This window comes from Topomyia yanbarensis, chromosome 2, assembly GCF_030247195.1.
Source record: "Topomyia yanbarensis strain Yona2022 chromosome 2, ASM3024719v1, whole genome shotgun sequence".
NCBI lineage: Eukaryota > Metazoa > Arthropoda > Insecta > Diptera > Culicidae > Topomyia > Topomyia yanbarensis.
This window is the reverse complement of record NC_080671.1, coordinates 168,031,042-168,051,479: the sequence shown is the minus strand read 5'-3', so window position 1 is coordinate 168,051,479 and position 20,438 is coordinate 168,031,042. Positions and strand designations below refer to the sequence as shown.

The 20,438-nt window shown below is 35.1% G+C and overlaps 1 protein-coding gene across 1 annotated transcript in view; it reads right to left on the bottom strand.

Moving 5' to 3' along the window:
• The window catches only part of LOC131682056 (hemicentin-2-like), a 297,123-nt gene that overhangs the window by 5,575 nt on the left and 271,110 nt on the right, over window positions 1–20,438 (bottom strand). Inside the window, exons 13-17 of the mRNA XM_058963228.1 lie at window positions 8,208–8,289; window positions 7,786–7,927; window positions 7,143–7,327; window positions 6,833–7,050; window positions 6,495–6,618 (exon numbers count right to left, since the gene is read on the bottom strand). Coding sequence (XP_058819211.1) covers window positions 6,495–6,618; window positions 6,833–7,050; window positions 7,143–7,327; window positions 7,786–7,927; window positions 8,208–8,289 — 751 coding nt within the window. The remainder of the gene's footprint in view (window positions 1–6,494; window positions 6,619–6,832; window positions 7,051–7,142; window positions 7,328–7,785; window positions 7,928–8,207; window positions 8,290–20,438) is intronic.

The following is a 20,438-nucleotide window of genomic DNA, read 5'->3' as shown; positions in this document are numbered from 1 at the left end:
CATTTCGGAACGGTCACATAGAATACATTCTATGGGAAATAACCTCTACTTTTCGAATATCATGGTCTCGTTCTGCGCCTAGGTGCGCAAAAAGGTTTAAGGAGATTTTGAAGCTTTGTTGCTGATATGGAGGTGCATGGTGTTTTGTGTAAAATAGTTAAACAATCTACAGTAAACCAACACGTTATACAATGGATTTAAAGTAGTGTTCTTCATTTTTTATGACATTGCTGACATTGGTGAACAGTAATAGAAAATCTATCATGAAAACTGGATCATAGTTATAAGAAAGGTTCAATGACACTGTATGAAAAAATGCATTTAATATTTTTCAACTTTTGACATCAAAAATAAGCTCAGCACCTCAAAATTAGCTTAAATTGCGATTTACAGCCAAATTAGGTAACGTTTGAGGTTTTGTCCGACTTTTGTTTAAAGACCCGCCACTGTGCGTCGCTACGTGTGGAGTTCCTGCACCCTAACAAATTTGCGATGGTGAAATTTAGAGTGTTATTTCTGTTTGTTCGCATCAAAATAATATTCAGAATTCATTGGAATGCATGTATTCTGTTACTCTTTTTGCTTTTAAAAGACAGTTTTGTGAAATAGTGCATGCAAAAGGTAATAAAAAGCTGGAAAAACGATCTTTAACATGAATAAAAGAAAGTTTGTTCGTTCTAGCATACCTGTTACAACGTAGATAAACTTTGGAATTTGCGTGCTCTTGTTTTATCGTCGAAGACTACCACGCGGACCATTATACGGATGCCGCTAGTGTAACAACGTATTTTAATTTAAATAATTCTCGACAAACATATGATTACGGCCTAAAAGCCAACTGTCAAAATCCATTTTGAATGGAAATTCCAGACAAACCGTTACTAGTCGATCACAGTTCACAACAGTTTATGAAAGAGAAAATTTTTCTCTTTTGTTTACTACCAACATCTGTGATTGGCGTGTAACGGTTTGTCCGGAATTTCCATTCAAAGCGGATTTTGACAGTTGGCTTTTAGGCCGTAATCATATGTTTGTCGAGAATTAAGACAGCATCTGACGCATTTTTTGTTCCATGTAGCACGTCGGTTCGTCGGTGAATAAATTACGATAAAACTGTTTTATGATTAACATATTTGTTTTATGTTTGTTTTATTCTAGCTTTAAAAAAGTATTCAGAACCATTCTTAAAACTAGTACCTTAAAGTTTTATCGTGGAAGTCATAACAAAGTTTTATAGCGTAAATACGGAACAAATAAAATGACAACTGCATAAAACCGTGATAAAATCATCGGCTTCAAAGAATTTTTATTAAAACCAAAATAAAACAATGGTAGATCCTCCATGCATTTTGATTGTTTCTTGGGCTAGAGCTGAACCACTCCTGAATATGTTCCTTACTAATTTCGATCTCGAATTTGCCGAACTAAGTGCTTTCAGTGCAGCCTGGCTGTCAGAGCAAAAATAAATTCTTTTACCGCAAATTCCCTGTTGAAGTGCTGATTGTACGCCACACAGAATCGCAAAGATTTCTGTATGGAATTCGGTACAGTATCCAAGCGAATGAGATTGGTTTAATCTTATTTCATGACAATAGACACCACCACCGGCTCGGCGCTACAACAAAGGATCGTCAGTATAACAAACTACGTATTCTTCAAGTTGTCGCTCCATCCAGCCAAACAGCCATTCCTCGCGAAGAGGAATTCTCACATTGAATGTTCTAAAAGGATTTGATTGGATTGTCATGACTTATCCCTTCTGCCACCAAACAAGGTATGCCAGTATTGGTCTAACAATTGTTGTGTAGATCCACTGAATGTACTTGGGTTTGAGTCCCCAAGAATTACCTCAACGTACTTAACTTGATCTGCGATAATAATTTCAAAGAACTGCAATGGAGAGCACCGGTTGTAATCCTTCGTTGCGTGAAAAGCACCATTGATGTTTTATTTGAATTAACTGATTGTCCTACATGAAGACAACATTGCTCAACAACACATAAGCAACGTTGACATAAAGCTTGTTGCATCAAATCAAAAAGTGTGCTAATGCAAATACCGATGATCATTATCGGCGACAAGGTTCCATAGAAAAGGTGACAGCACACCACCTTGAGGACATCCACAGACACTTAGTTTCCTTATCTCTACTTGTCTTAACGATGCGCACAGATGTCGGTTGCTAAGCATTGCGTGTATCCAGTTCGTGATATATGAAGGTGCTCCATGACCTCGTGCTGCTTCCAAAATGGATTCGAAAGACACGTTGTCAAGTCAGCACCTTCAATATCGAGAAAAACTCCTAAACTTGATTGCTTTTGTGAAAAAGCTTTTTCAATTTTGTAGACAACATTGTGTAACAGGGTGGTAGTATACTTCCCCCGCTGATATGCATGTTGCATTGCATGCAGCGGGTGCTCGCCCAAGCTAACATCACGAATGTAGTGGTCGATTAAATGTTCGACTGATATGAGAAGGAAGGAGGTCAGACTGATCGGTCTAAAGCTCTTTGCATCCTCATAAGTGACGCGGTCACCTTTGGGAATGAATTTTACAGTTATTTCCGGCCACGATAATGGAATGTATCCTGTTGCAAGACTACATGTAAGAATCATTTTCAAAATATGCTGAAGTGTTCATATCTTTTTTGTAGTAGAACTAGAATGATTCCATCCTTTTCCAGATTTTCAATCGCCCATTTGATCGATTCGGTTGTCACAATTCTACGAGCAAATACCCAAGAATCAGAACTACCTGAAAAGAATTCAGGGGCAGTCGTCACTGTCGTACAGCCTGGAAAGTGTATGTTAAAGGGACAGTTGAGTACTACATCTTCGTCAGACGAGCATTCACTATTAGCAGTTCTAATTGAAGTGACATGAAAGTCTTTCGATTTCGAAAGTAAACTTATTTAATCTACTAGTCTCGTTGAGACTTCAGACATTTGTGCAGAGGCTTTTCCAACCATTTCGCTCAGAGAATCGCAGGGCATTTATGTATGCTTTGCGAGCCAACTTAAATGCCTCCGACCTGTCCCGGCGTCTGCGATTCCAAGCTCTTCCACATAAGCTTTTGAGTCGAACAAGTTCGGTATTCCACGAAGGTGTTCCTCTAGAAGCACGCATAACTCGAAGCGGACAAGCCTCTTGGTATGCTGCTACTATGTGTGAGTTTGTTCTATCCACGACCTCATCCAAGTCACTTGGAGATTCAATCGTCGGAAGATACCCACGAAACCCAGGTCCCAGTTCGTAGATTTGGACTTACGATATGTGACAATATCTAGTGAGACGCGAGATGATCAAAGATGTACTTATGATCAGATGACGACGGTTCGAGCTCGTTTGGTACGAGTCAGTTTGCCAACTCATGCGTTATACCGTCAGAACAGAAAGTTACATCTAACACCTCGTGTCTGCCAACTCGTGCAAATGTTGGGCGGTTTCTTGCATTAAGAATGTGCAGATTTGTACTACTTAAGTATTCCATTAATTCGATGCCTCTCAAATTGTTATCTGAGCTGCCCCAAATTATGTGGTGGGCATTTGCCTCACTGCCGTTATGAGGGGAAACCCATTTCTGCCACAGTATGATAGAACCCTTTTGAAATCATCAGAAGGTGATGGTTCCTTTGGTGGCAAATATGCCGAACAATAGACGAATTTCTTGTTTATGTTGTCAACAGTCATATTTACCGTGACAGCACAAGTATCGCGAGTTGTGAGGTCAGATATGAGACATGCGTCAATAGAACTATTCGCAAGTATACAAGCACGGGGCATTTCATGTGTATTTGTCATGCTATTTTTGTCCAAAGCTACGAAGACGGGGTTAAGTAGCTTTCTAATATAGAAGTTTCCTTTGTGGAAATATGGTTATTGAACCAAATCTCTGAAAGCTATTCCTTCCTGCACAAGGCGGGATAGTTTCATAGTTGCTGTGCGGTTTTGCTGAAGATTAATTTGTGCTACTCTAACCACACTACAACCATATTACAACACTAAAGGGTGAACACGAAATTATTGCGACACATTCAACAGGGCATAACTTTTTTACCATTGGGTAAAAATCAACCAAATTTTGCACACTTTCTCATTGATGTGTTTGTTTACATGCTGTCAAACTCGAAGTCGTGTTTTTCGATTCAACGAAAATGGAGGTGAACCAACGCGAGTCGAGAGAACAAATTCTTTCCAAACACCTGGAATTTCCTGACCTGTCGCACCGGCAGTTGGGAAAAATGTTGAACTTTCACCATTCAACCGTCTCCAAAGTGTTGAAGCGGTTCCAGGAGCGGTTGACGTTGGACCACGGCAAAGGAGCTGGAAGAAAACCGGGACCGGAGAACAAAAAGACGGAGGGAAAGGTGAAGCGGATGATTAAAGCAAATCCCAACGTCTCAAGCCGTGATTTGGCTAAAAAGATCGGCATGTCGCAGAGCTACGTCCAGAATGCAAAGAAGAGAGCTGGACTACATACATACAAGGTACAGAATTTCCCAAACCGCAATGAGCGGCAACAATCGACGGCTAAAACTCGGGCGCGGAAGCTCTACGAGAAGATGTTGACAAAATATGGCTGCTGTGTGATGGACGACGAAACGTATATAAAAGCCGATTTTAAGCAAATTCCGGGAGTTTTTCACCGGCAAGAGCAAGTTCTATGTGGACTACAAATTTAAGAAGAAGAAAATGTCGAAGTTCGCCTCCAAATATCTCATTTGGCAGGCCATCTGCTCTTGCGGACTGAGAAGTGAACCTTTCGTGACAAAGGGCACAGTAAATGGCGAGATCTACAAATCTGAGTGCCTCGAGAAGCGCCTTTTGCCGTTCTTGCAGCAGCACGACGAAGCTCCGCTATTTTGGCCAGATTTGGCATCATGCCACTATTCTAAAAGTGTCCTGGAGGGGAATGAGACCAATTCTGTCCATTTTATTCCAAAGGACATGAATACGCCAAACTGTCCGGAGCTGCGCCCGGTGGAGCAATACTGGGCAATGATGAAGCGGGAACTTCGGAAGAGCAAGAAGACAGTCAAAGACGAGAAGGACATGTTAAGAAAATGGAAAAAAAACTGAGAAATTGGTACCGGATGACACTGTAAAGACTTTGATGGAGGGCATCAAGCGAAAATGCGTCAATTTTACGCTCAAGGCTCCATCGATTAACTTTTCTTTTGATTTTTGAAGTAAATATATGTATAAAACTATCCTAAAATTTTGGTTTGATTTAAAACATTATAAGAAAATTGGCATGACATTTTCAGTGTCGCAATAATTTCGTGTTCGCCCTTTACACATTTCATCATCAGCACTTGTTGTACAGCAGCTAGAAGATACCCCGAAATGGGTCCAGTGATTCGCGCAACACAACAAGGGTAAGACTCACGACACTCCGTGTGCGATTGGCATGTTTTAGTTCTGCCAGCCATTCAGTCCTCGGCACGGAGAAACACCTTGATTTGAGGACTCCTGTTTTCAGTCGTCTCTTGCGACATGGGAACAGGAACTCAGTGGATCAATTCTTGGTTGAGACACTTCAACCCGCCGGATGCCACACGACCTCTAGGCTGGTTTTGCCCGGAGAATGATAATATACTGTCATCAACCTCCTATTGGACCGCAGCCACTGTCTTGGTCACTGATATAACATAACTCAATCTTAACCCACGAAAATCTCCAACTAACTAGTGCCTTTAAGCACGAAAAAGTTGAGTCCGCGCATGCTATTGGATACCTTTATGATAAAAACGCATAACGTATATCCGAAATATGAAACGTTTGTGGTAATAGGTCCATTACTCTAGGTACTTACAAACCACCAAAAGCATTTTGACATGAGAATTATCAGCCCAACTCACATACAAAGAATTAAAATAAATTAATCTTTCCCAACGCGTTCGTTTCAAATCGTGCGCACGATAAGCTTTGCACACAGCAAAGAAACGAGAGCAACTTCCGGCAGTCATAGCCATTATGTTGCTTGTTTGGCAGGCGAGCGACGTATGACTCAAACGGACACACGGTACTTCTATTTATAACTTTAAGTTCTTTATTGAGTCTCTCAGGCCACATCCCCAATATTGACGGTTATGGCCAACCAACGAGCGATCTGCGTTTGATGGGCAACTGCAATCATGATGCAGCTGCTACGGCGTCATAAAGCAAACTGATTAATTTTCCTTGTGGAATATACGTGTGTCGCAGTTCATTTGACGACAAATGTGCCGTGCTAACAACGCTAGCTCGCTCTGTCGAATAATTTTGAAATATGTCTAGATTTGAAACTACAATTAAGGACCTTTTTAGGTAAAATAAAGGACGCTTCCCAAACTCGTCAAAATTAAGGACAAGTCCTTCAAAATAAAAACTGTTGGTAACCCTAGTCAAAGTACTACTTTTCATTTGTTTTCATTTGACCGCGCATTCAGATTATACAGTTATCAGTTGCTATAGTAATTGACCTGGACACAGTGGCCTTGGTTGGATACTTACTCATATTGAACTGCGCTGGAATCACGTCCGGATCCGGCTCGTCATCATTTGAGTCCTTTGAAGTGTTTTTCTTCCGCAAACTGGCCGGCAGCTGGTGGTGGTTGTGCGTTTGCACGTTTTTCAGCTTTTGTGTGCACCAGATTCCAAATTTATCGTATAGCATTTGTAGGGAGGGCAGAGCAATCGAATCAACATTCGGATTGGGTTAATTTGTGTGATGGTGTATTAGCATGAGTGAACGAGTTCATTTTCTATCGACAGGATCTAACCATGCATTGTTAGCCTGACGAGGCGAAATGAGGGATGCGTTGAACAAATCAAGTTGAAGAGGCTCTTACCTTCAAACAGTTAGTTCCGCACTCGAAATCGCTGGTTATCACAATATTTTTTGTTTGCTGTGCCATTTTCATATCACTCCGTTTGCTTTCTCTCCGTCGACAGCAGCTGGCCCAGCACTGGCCGAGGTACGCTTTGGTTGTAATCGAGAGGACCAATATTGTGATGGTAAGCAGGACTCCGAGGGCTATTGGAAGCCATTCGGTCGAGTGTTTGCTCGCTGCAATTATTGGCCAATCAGTCAGTTTGTAGAGTTGAAGAGGATTAGATTGGAGAATGTGTACTGGCATTTTTCGCACAAAGAATACCTACCCATCCGGAGCGGACGATTGTTGCCGATTTCGAAGTCGGGTAAAATTACACCAAGGCTGTGTCCTTTTTGGTTGACGGAATAGATTACGCACGTCAGCGAGTTGTTTTCCAAGGCCATTAGGCCAGCTAACTTGTCCAGTTGGTCCAAAAAGAAGTACGGTTCGTGCTTGTTGGAGAAGTTGAATCTAGGGAAGGTGGAAAATTCGGGTTAAATTTATTGAAATTTTAAGGAAAAAATCTTCTGAAGAAAGGATAGCAGAAAATGGCTAATAAGTTCAACGAAGGAAATTTTTCCCTAACGAATATCGCAACATCATTTAAAACATTTCTCAAATTAGCATATGTTTTTGTGCGATGGTGTCACCACTATGTAATGCATAAAATCAAAACCGTGGCTCGCGTACAAAACCTGTTTCAGATCTTTTCAAGGTGCGTGTGTACACACTTATCTTGGAAACCTCTGTAAACACTTATCTTGGGTATGGCGTTGAAAATCAATGTAGAATAAATTAGAGCTACTACTTGATAGTCAAAGAAGCAACAAATTTGTCTCGAGTTGGTCACCAAGCAATTACTTAAATAGCCTGTTGTTTGCTCCGAAATAGCGCACGCACCCTACTGTACGCAAACATATGTAACGCACCTTCTTGTTCCGGTCCTTTTGGATACTAATTCCAGCATAAACATTTGCGGTAGACCTCCGTCATAGCCAGGCGTACACTGGATCTCGGCAAACTGTTGCGTTCGGTTGTAAAGTGTGCAGTTGCTCACCGGAGCCGGAAGATCTGCCGATGCAAAACGAGCACCATTAATAGTGTGTTTGGTGCGTGGGCGTTCGGTTCGGTGTTGGGTTTGGCCGTTGACGACGTTGGTTTTTAATCACACCACACACCACGCGGTAGGATGGGAAGGGACAAGAGAGAGTATTAATTAGGCCGATATTTTTAGCCACGGGACAGCGAAATTCAAAGGAAACAATAATGGCAATAATAGGCACAGCGGTCGTTTATCATGCCCCTCAGGCACTTTGTGTGATATAATTAGTATGTACATAAGATTATTTACCTGCACGTGTAATTTGAAACAAGCATGGTTCGATTTGAGTACCGATTTCATTGGAAGCCCAACATGAAAGTGTTCCGTAATCCTGTAAATATAAAATACTTCTTTGAAATTACTGCGTAATTGGTCCGAGGTTTGCGTCCTTGCGCGCCTGTCGGATAAATTATGTGTTATACACGGTTCACGGAATGGAATCCTAAATTTTGAAAGCATTCTGATATGTTAGTTTTGTTTTTAGTTTCCCGCGAAAAGTGTTAAAAGAGGCCGTCGAAATCTATTTCACGCCATTTGCTGTTTGACAAGATCATAATTTCATATTGTAATTTGTATATCCCTGGTAATGATCATTGGAAGGGCAGTACATCGGTCAAAGTATTTTTAGAGACAGAATACAATGTCGTGCAATCCGTATGCGTCCCCACCACTATATATTGCCCGAGTACCAAAAATTTATAGTTTGAGATCCATTGGATTTCATTAATATTATGTATATTGCACTGAAATTTTATGGTTATGTACCAGATCTTTGCTCTAGTTGATTGTAGTGCCAATAACGGATAAAACGTAGGGCTATTAACAGTATTTAAATACATCTTCGAAAGTTTTGGTGACTTTGAAAAGAATCCATTTTTGTCAATAGTACAGTGTGTCCCACATTTATATATTCACCCCGTTTTATCAAGATACCTTTTTTCTTTCGATCAAACTGCACCAAATTGTCAGTGTTTGTTTTGAAACTTAATCAATGATGTTTCTCGAAATTTGGAAGCTCTGGTGCGTTTGGTTCCTTTGTTATGGCAGTTTAAGTGAAAAAATTGGTGTCCCACATTAATACATTCACCTTACTATTTTTTGGATAACTTTTTTCTATTCACAAAAACTGATCCAGATTTTCAGCGTTGATTTTAAAACTTAATCAACGATTTTTCTCGAAGTTTGGAAACCCTGGTGCGTCTTGTTCGTTTATTTAAGCGAAAAATGTGTCCCTTATTTATCCGTTCACCCTATTTTCTCAGAATAACGTTTTTATTTAATTGAAACAAACTGCACCAAATTTTCAAAGTTTATTTTAAATATTAGGATCACGATGTTTCTCAAAAATTCGAAGCTTTGGTGCATTTCGTTCGTTTGTTATAGCAGTTTAAGTGAAAAAATTGTTCCTGCATTTATACATTCACTAAGAAAAAATATATTTTTTCCTAAAAAATGGTTTATTTAAGTAATTATCCAGTAATAATTAACACTGCATGTAGTAGTCAATCGAATTCCCATCATTTTTAAATATAAGTTTCATTTGCTTCGGCATTTAATTGTTACTATTTTCTATATTTCTTGCTCTGAGCTTGGTTTAGAATGATTTAATTGTTTCTTGAACTTTGCACCTGACGAATACTGCTTCGCGGTGTCCAGAGATATCGATATTTGAATGACCTCCGATATGTATGACTACGCCAAGCAGTATTCGTCAGTTGCAAAGTTCAAGAAAGTAATCGAATCATTCTAAAACAAGCTCAGAGCAAGAAATATAGAAAATCGTAATAATTAAATGCCAAAGCGAATAAACCTTGTATTCAAAAATGATGGGAATTCGATTGACTGATAAACGTAGTGTTGATTAATACCAGATATTTACTTGAGTAAAGTATTTTTTGGGAACAAGTATATTTTTTCTTTGTGAGCGTAAAAATGCAGGAACAACTTTTTCACTTAAACTGCTATAACAAACGAACGAAATACACCAAAGCTTCGAAATTTTGAGAAACGTCGTGATCCTTATCTTTAAAATAAACTTTGAAAATTTTGTGCAGTACGTTTCAATTGAAAAAACGTTATTCTGAGAAAATAGGGCGAACGGATAAATAAGGGACACATTTTTCACTTAAATTTCCATAACAAACGAACCAAACCCACCAGAGCTTCCAAATTTCGAGAAGCATCGTTGATTAAGTTTTAAAACAAACACTGAAAATTTGGTGCAGTTTGATCGAAAGAAAAAAAAGTTATCTTGATAAAACGGGGTGAACGTATAAATGTGGGACACACTGTATTAGTAAAAGTAAAGAAATGGAAAGAATAAAAATGTATTAATTCCGCAAATTAAAACAAATTATTTAAACGGAGTTCAATGGAAAAACTGAATATTGAAAGAATGTACAAGAAATAGCAAAATCAACCAAATAAACGAATTAAAGTCAGTTGTCAAAAAATGTTCAATTGAGAAAAACCGAAACAGAACCTATAAAAAATTGATAAAAGAAAACAGGAAACTAGACAAACAAATTGCAAGGATTAAAAAAGTCGAACATTATTGAACAAATGGTGAAAATAATAAAAAAATCGGTAAATGTAGGAAAATTTTGAAAATCAATGAAAACGAAAAATGAACTTCTAAAAAGAATACAAAAATTAAGCGGGTACTCTTATATAAGTGTGCAAAACGTACCTAATGTTTGATTTTTTTTTGAAGAAGTAAAATGACTTAGACATGTGAGCCATTCTGTAAAATGTTTATTAAGGTTTCATCTACAAAAACAAAATTTTCGAGCGTAGTGTGTCAAAAATGGCGCCCAAAATGGCGGTTTTCACGAAACAAGATTTTTGGATTCAGCGGGCATTCTCGTTTTTGAACTATTCAACCAATTAACTTCGCGTTTTGGCCGACAAAAAGAAGACAACATCCTCTGGCGCTGTAATTTACAAAATCGCAATATTTTGATCATTAACGATTTTTTACAGCTGGTCACGATTTTTTCATGTTTTTTAGGTTGGGGCGCCTCTATGGAATGTAATCTTCCAGATCGTTTTGGTGTTCTGCTTGTAGACGACGCGTTGCGACCTGCATCGTGCAGGGCCATCTTAAGACTCCGCGGGGCCCCTGGGCACTATTGCACTAAGGGGGCACCAATAATTGAGCAGGTGTAAACAGCTGTAGAGCAGGATGATCAAAAAATGATTCCCTGCATTACAGAATTATTTCTAGTCCATGCCACCCTGAGACTCTTTTCCAAATTTGTGCCAAATCAGTCAACTGCGTTGAAAATATTTTAAAAAATAACGTGAGATTAAAAATGTATTGAGAACAAAGCGTATTTCAGATTTCCACAACCAGGCGTCATTGTTGATGTCCAAACAGCCAAACTAGTGTAATGCGGTGGTGGGAGTTCGGTCTCAGGCGACGTACAGTGAAATTGACTCACCAACTACGCTGCAGCCTTATATAGACGTTGTTTGAGGATTAAAATTGCCTCCATCATGAAAGAGGAATGTCTGTTAAGGGGGGTAAGGGTTTCTGCGTGAAAAAAACACAAAATTCAAAATGGCGGATACAATATAAATATAAGTAAATTTTCACGAATGGATGGTGTTAATGGTTGCAGTGTATGCGAATAACGTTTATAATGTATCGAATTTTAAATGGCGTGTGGTTAAATGATAGAATTTGTTGATTTGTACGTAAAGAGATATTTGGGTGTCTAGAGCTTTTATGAGAATTAATATTATTAGTCATTTCAAACTATGTATTTTAAAATATTATACAACATAGTTATAAAACTTTTCAACTCTCTGTACGATTATTATTCAATTGCTGTCCGATGCACATATTTCTCAAGAACGAAAAATGGTATTTTTTTAAATTATAGAAAATATACCGATTCTGCGACGAAATGCTTGGAGTGAAAATTGACAACAAGTTTGCATGCAAATTGTAATAACTAAAAAATGAATATGACAAAAATAAGAAAACATGTGAAATTCACTAAGATTCATAGTTTTATTTAAATTGTTGGACCGAGAATTTGTCCAAAGTCCATTATTACGATGAATTATTACGATTACGAGTCTATTAAAATGCATGCGTTATACTTGGTCAGAACATGCTTGTGCTGCTTCCTAGTATAGTTTTGAGCAACCACGTTTTGTTGTTATATTTGCTGACATTGTACGACTGACAACCTGCTCAAAAACATATTCGCCAAGCTGGAGTGTACGCCAAAGTGAGATTTTTAGCCAAACCATGGCCGGAGATTCCAGTATTCTTTTGCACTACTCTACTGATTTTCGCTCGCACAATCTAGTCATATATTCCACCTCTAGATTTGTTTTGCTTTGCATGATTAAACGTCATAGTTTCCCGGTAACGTTTGACCATAATATTTGTAATTGATTTTTGAAATTTGGATCTTTTGGCGATCACTTCTGTTGACCTCGTTGGTTTTGAATATGAACGACCAAAATTATTTACGTCTTTTGCGTTCCACTTTTGATAACTTTTGAAAATGTTTATGTATCTCGATGAAATTTTCACCACTACATACACAATTCTTCCTATTCAAAATGCAGTATTGTGCGACTCGCTACGACAACCGGAGGTGCAGCAGTAATTAAAAGTATGAGTCTAAATTTCAAACTGAAAATCTTATAATCCGTCTCCATCTCCACTTAACCAAAGATTACTCAAAAACAGGCAAATTGGGGCAAGAATTCTATAATGTTCAAAATGGAGAATCGTTCAAGGAACACAAATTGCTTTGAAACATAGTGAACATACGTGGACAAAAAAAGTATTTTAACACTCCTCCAACCGTGCCAGTTTTATTTACACGAACAACCATGCCTCAAAAAAAGTCGGTACGGTATTTTCAAATCGCTATATCTCAGCAGTCGCTTGACCAATTTGGACAATTTTGGTATCAATGGATTTTTTGGACTCTTTAGATTACATTGAATTAGTTCAAATTTAAATTTGACCACAATTGGTTTTTTTACGACAAAAAAAGTCGGAGCAAGTACTACAAAAAATTGGAAATTTCCAATATTTGTGAAGAACTTAAAATCTAGCGCGATGACCTAGGCATATTATTATGTTAAATTATTTGGATTGATGTAGGCAACGAATTTCTAGCAGATTGTTCATAATTTCTTATGAAAGAAACTACAATATCTTCACAAAATTGCATACAATACAGAAAATGACAATTTTCGGAAATAATTCAAATTTCATAGCGATGACATGCATATATTATATTGTCAAAATGTTCGTATACAATTCGTGACAATTTTCAAGAGCATTGTTCATAGTTTTTAATTCAATGAACTACAAAATCTTCACAAAATCACGTATTTTACAGAACATTTCTTTATTTTCCATTGTAACTTTAAATTTTCACAATGAATATCGCATGTCATTATATCAAAATGTTCGCATTTATGTGTTAGACGTGTTTTCAGAACATTATTCATAGTTTTAAAATCACTGAACTACAATATCTTTACAAAATCACGTATTTCATAGAACATTTCTTTATTTTCCATTGTAACTTGAAATTTTCACAATAACTTTCGCATTTTATGATGCTAAAATATTTGCATTTACGAAATAAACAAGTTTTTGGAACATTGTTTATAGCTTTAAATTCAATGAACAACGATATCTTCACAAAATCACGTATTTTACGGAACATTTCTTTATTTTCCATTGTAACTTGAAATTTTCACAATAATTATCTCTTTTTATGATGCTAAAATATTAGCATTTACGAAATAGACAAGTTACGAGAACATTGTTCATAGGTTTTAATTCAATGAACTACAAAATCTTCAGAAAATCACGTATTTAAAGGGACCTTTTATATTTTCCTTTGTAACTTGAAATTTTCACAATGAATATCGCATATTATAACGCTTAAATATTCACATTTACGAAATAGACAAATTTCGAGAACATTGCTTATAGTTTTTAATTCAATGAACTACAATATTTTCACAAAATCACATATTTTACAGAATATTTCTTTATTTTTCATTGTAACTTGAAATTTTGACAATGAATAGCGCATTTTATAATGCCAAAATAGTCTCATGTATTAAGCAGAAAAGTTTTTAATTCAATGAACTACAATATCTTCACAAAATCACATATTTTGCAGAACATTTCTTTATTTTCCATTGTAACCTGAAATTTTGACAATGAATATGGCATTTTATAATGCTAAAATATTCTCATGTATTCAGTAGATATGTTTCGAGAACATTGTTTATAGTTTTTAATTCAATGAACTACAATATCTTCACAAAATCACGTATTTTACGGAACATTTCTTTATTTTTCATTGTAACTTGAAATTTTCACAATGAATATCGCATTTCATCATATCAAAATATTCACATTTATGTGTTAGACGTGTTTTCAGAACATTAATCATAGTTTTAAAATCACTGAACTACAATATCTTCACAAAATCACGTATTCCATAGAACATTTCTTTATTTTCCATTGTAACTTGAAGTTTTCACAATAAATATCGCATTTTATGATGCTAAATTATTTGCATTTACGAAATAGACAGGTTTTTGGAACATTGTTCATAGTTTTAAATTCAATGAACAACAATATCTTCACAAAATAACGTATTTTACAGAACATTTCTTTATTTTCCAATGTAACTTGAAATTTTCACAATAATTATCTCATTTTATGATGCTAAAATATTCGCATTTACGAAATAGACATGTTACGAGAAGATTGTTAATAGGTTTTAATTCAATGAACTACAATATCTTCACAAAATCACGTATTTTACAGAACATTTCTTTATTTTCCATTGTAACTTGAAACTTTCACCATGAATATCGCATTTTATGATGCTAAAATATTCTCATGTATTAAGTAGACAAGTTTCGAGAACATTGTTTATAGTTTTCAATTCAATGAACCACACAATCTTTACAAAATCACGTATTTTACAGAACATTTACTTATTTTCCATTGTAACATGAAATTTTTACAATTTTATGATGCTAAAATATTCGCATTTATAAAGTAGACAAGTTTCTAGAACATTGATAATAGTTTTTATTTCAATGAACTACATTATCTTCAGAAAATCGAGTATTTCACAGAACATTTCTTTATTTTTCATTGCAACTTGAAATTTACGCCATGTATATGATATCAAAATGTTCGAATTTATGTGATGGACAAGTTCCTGGAATATTATTCAGTTCTGAATTCAATTAACTACAATATCTTCACAAATTTGCGTATTATACAGAATTTTTCTTTATTTTTCAGTGTAACATTAAATTTTCACAGGGAATATTGCAAACTCTAATACAAAATGTTCACATTTATCTAATAGATTAATTTGTGGAACATTGTTCTTAGAGTTTGATTCAATGAACTTAAATATCTTTACAAAATCACGTGTCCTAGAGAACATTTCTTTATTTTCTATTGTAACTTAAAATTTTTACAATGAATATCGCATTTTTTATGCTAAAATATTCTTATTTACGAAACAGATAAGTTTCCAAAACATTGTTTTTAGTTTTAAATGCAATGAACTACAAAATCTTCAAAAAATCACGTATTTTACAGAACTTTTTTTTCTCCATTGAAACTTGAAATTTATTTAATGAATATCGCAACATTTTTATATCTAAATGTTTGAATTTATATGATACTCAAGTTTGTGGAACATTGTCCGTATATTTGAATTCAATGAAATACACAATCTGCACAACATCACGTATTTTACAGAACATTTTTTTCATGGGTAGCTTGAAATTTTTATAATGAATAATGCTACGACACCAAAATGTTTGTATATATATGGTAGCCAAGTTTGTAGAACATTGTTGATTGAATTTAATTTAATTTGAACTACAATGTTTTCAAAATAATGAAATGTTCTGTAAAATACGTGATTTTGTGAAGATATTGTAGTTCATTGAATTAAAAAGTACGAACAATGTTCTTGAAACTTGTCTAATGAATACATGAGAATATTTTAGCATCATAAAATGAGATAATTATTGTGAAAATTTCAAGTTACATTGGAAAATAAAGAAATGTTCTGTAAAATACGTTATTTTGTGAAGATATTGTTGTTCATTGAATTTAAAACTATGAACAATGTTCCAAAAACCTGTCTATTTCGTAAATGCAAATAATTTAGCATCATAAAATGCGATATTTATTGTGAAAACTTCAAGTTACAATGGAAAATAAAGAAATGTTCTATGGAATACGTGATTTTGTGAAGATATTGTAGTTCAGTGATTTCAAAACTATGATTAATGTTCTGAAAACACGTCTAATACATAAATGTGAACATTTTGATATGATGAAATGCGATATTCATTGTGAAAATTTAAAGTTACAATGAACAATAAAGAAATGTTCCGTAAAATACGAGATTTTGTGAAGATATTGTAGTTCATTGAATTAAAAACTATAAACAATGTTCTCGAAACATATCTACTGAATACATGAGAATATTTTAGCATTATAAAATGCCATATTCATTGTCAAAATTTCAGGTTACAATGGAAAATAAAGAAATATTCTGTAAAATATGTAATTTTGTGAAGATATTGTAGTTCATTGAATTAAAAACTAGAAACAATGTTCTTGAAACTTGTCTACTGAATACATGAGAATATTTTAGCATTATAAAATGCGATATTCATTTGAAAATTTCAAGTTGCAATGAAAAATAAAGAAATGTTCTGTAAAATATGTGATTTTGTGAAGATATTGTAGTTCATTGAATTAAATACTATAAGCAATGTTCTCGAAATTTGTCTATTTCGTAAATGCGAATATTTAAGCGTTATAATATGCGATATTCATTGTGAAAATTTCAAGTTACAAAGGAAAATATAAAAGGTCCCTTTAAATACGTGATTTTCTGAAGATTTTGTAGTTCATTGAATTAAAAACTATAAACAATGTTCTAGAAACTTGTCTATTTCGTAAACGCGAATATTTTAGCATCATAAAATGAGATAATTATTGTAAAAATTTCAAGTTACAATGGAAAATACAGAATTGTTCTGTAAAATACGTGATTTTGTGAAGATATTGTTGTTCATTGAATTTAAAACTATAAACAATGCTCCAAAAACTTGTCTATTTCGTAAATGCAAATATTTTAGCATCATAAAATGTGATATTTATTGTGAAAATTTCAAGTTACAATGGAAAATAAAGAAATGTTCCGTAAAATACGAGATTTTGTGAAGATATTGTAGTTCATTGAATTAAAACGTATGAACAATCTTCTCGAAACTTGTCTATTTCGTAAATGCAAATTTTTTAGCATCATAAAATGCGATATTCATTGTGAAAATTTCAAGCTACAATGGAAAATAAAGAAATGTTCTATGGAATACGTGATTTTGTGAAGATATTGTAGTTCAGTGATTTTAAAACTATGATTAATGTTCTGAAAACACGTCTAACACATAAATGTGAACATTTTGATATGATGAAATGCGATATTCATTGTGAAAATTTAAAGTTACAATGGAAAATATAGAAATGTTCTGTAAAATACGTGATTTTGTGAAGATATTGTAGTTCATTGAATTAAAAACTATGAACAATGCTCTTGAAAATTGTCACTCGTATATATACGAACATTTTGACAATATAATATATGCATGTCATCGCTATGAAATTTGAATTATTTCCAAAAATTGTCATTTTCTGTATTGTATGCAATTTTGTGAAGATATTGTAGTTCCTTTCATAAGAAATTATGAACAATCTACTAGAAATTGGTTGCCTACATCAATCCAAAGAATTTAACATAATAATATGCGTAGGTCATCGCGCTAGATTTTAGGTTCTTCACAAATATTGGAAATTTCCAATTTTTTGTAGTACTTGCTCCGACTTTTTTTGTCGTAAAAAGATCAATTGTGGTCAAATTTAAATTTGAACTAATTCAATGTAATCTAAAGAGTCCAAAAAATCCATTGATACCAAAATTGTCCAAATTGGTCAAGCGACTGCTGAGATATAGCGATTTGAAAATACCGTACCGACTTTTTTTGAAGCATGGTGGTGGGAGTGTTAATAATTGCAAAAATGTGCGCTGAAACCGTCTGCTACAAAATAGTGAAAGCTATTGACATTTTCTATAAACAAACTAAATAATATCTTTTGACATCAATACATATAAATAAAGCACACACCTTCAGCATAAATTTCCATTATTCCATATTCAAAACCAGCAGTTTTATCAAAATCCAGCTACATTTGAATAATACTGATATTTTGAGCACTCGATAAAAAATATGAGCAAAACGCGATGGTTTAAACTGTTTGGATATGTCAACACCTCAAATATGGAAATTTTGGAGCGTTTCACTAAAAATAGCATGCGGCAGCATTATCTGAAGGACAATATATGTACTAGAACCTAAAATACTACCATGCAATTTTCGACTTTTGGCCAGGTTTTTAGACAAATCCGCCACTGTGCCATGCTGTAATTTTTCTATGCAAAAATATTAACAAACGACTCGGTGACGAAGCTTTTTGTGGAACATCTCTGGAAAAACATGATTTACGGTGTTACCTGTCATACCAAAACTGCTTCATCGATTTCTTTCAAACTTTGCATACACATTCTATGTAAAAAATACATAACCTCTACGTTGAGTTTGTGAGATAAATTTTCAATTATGGGGTATTTTACTCATTTTAAATAAAAATGACTATTTTCACGAAAAATTCCGCCATTTTTTGAGTAAATACTCCCTTAAATGAATAATTATCTCAGAAACTCAACGTAGGGGTATTAAACACAGAATGTGTATGCAAAGTTTGAAAGACATCGATTAAGTAGTTTTTGAATGGCAGGTAACACCGCAAGTTCTTGGTTTTTTGCAGAGACGTTGTACAAAAAGCTTCGTCACCGAGTCGTTTGTCGATATTTTTGCATAGAAAAATTACAGCATGTTGTTGAAATGATATACTATAATGTACATAAGTTTTGCTAAATTTGCTTCACGCAAAGTTCTAAAAAAAATCGCAAAAGTGTTTTTTTCACGCTGAAACCTTTAATACCCCCCCCCCCCTTTAAACGTTAATTTAACCAAAAACGAAGCGCACTGCTATTCATGATTTTTGGAATACTTAGTGTAGTTTGCACATGTTCATTTACATTGTTTCGTTTAGTGTTGGTTTTAATAGCTTCTTGATGTTCCTGATATGATGATACTAAACAGAGTCGACTTCCGACTCAAAAAAACACAGTATCGTGTCCACCGCCACAGCCTCCAATACCTCCTAATTGACCTATCGACCCTTAATGTCTCCTATAAGCATATCATCACCTCTCCCTCTCATCGACCTAAAAATAGATAACGAGAGAGATTTGGCCCGATCGATGGGAGGGATAGGTGACGATCTGCTTATAGGAGATATTGGGGGTCGATAGGTCAATTAGAAGGTATTGAAGGCTGTGGCGGTGGACACGATACTGTTGCAAATATGTGATGCCATACAAAAACTATTTAACCGATTTATTTCAAATTTTGTATACACATTCTATGTGAAAAATACGTAACCCCTACGTTGAGTTTTTCAGATGATTTTTCGATTAAGGGGGTTTTTTACTCATAAAATGGCGGAATTTTTCGTGAAAGATAGCTATTTTTATTTCAAATGAGTAAAAAGCCCCCTTAATTGAACAATAATCTCAAAAACTCAACGTAGGGGTTAGGTATTTTTCACATAGAATGTGAGTGCAAAATTTGAAATAAATTGGTTAAGTAGTTTTTGAATGGAAGTTAACACCGCAAATCGTGTTTTTTCAGATATGTTCTACAAAAAGTTTCATCACCGAATCGCTTGTGGATATTTTTTCATGAAAAAATTACAGAATGTTACTGAAATTTGTCTATGCAAAGTTAGCCATGCCAAAACTGCAATGTCCCACATATCGCATCGTCGGAACATGATTGCTCAGGCCCTGCTAATGCGAAAATCGAACAACGACTGACGCAAACGAACACGCGGTACCCCTATAAATGGCTTCATGTATCTGATTGAGTTGCTTAGGTGCTCCCTATTGGCGGCTCTGCCCGGGATAGATTGACTGATGTATGGGAGTTTTCACGTTTTCCGGGATCTATTCATTTTTGCTTGTTTTTCAATAGTGTGCTATTGAAGTACAAAAACAATATAGCAATAAAACATAATTTCAGTTAATTCCGAATTGTTTGGTAACAAACAGACGGAAATTTGTTCATAAATAACAAAGTTATTAGCGTTCAAAAGAGTGACGCAAAAACATGACATCGTATGATTTTAGCTATTAGAGTGACACCCTGCCCCAGATAGCGCAGTAAGACATTTTCAATGTAAAAAAAAGATTTCCTATAATGGGACAACCTCTTTAAAAATTAAGGTGCTAACCGAATCAGATACTTTATCAG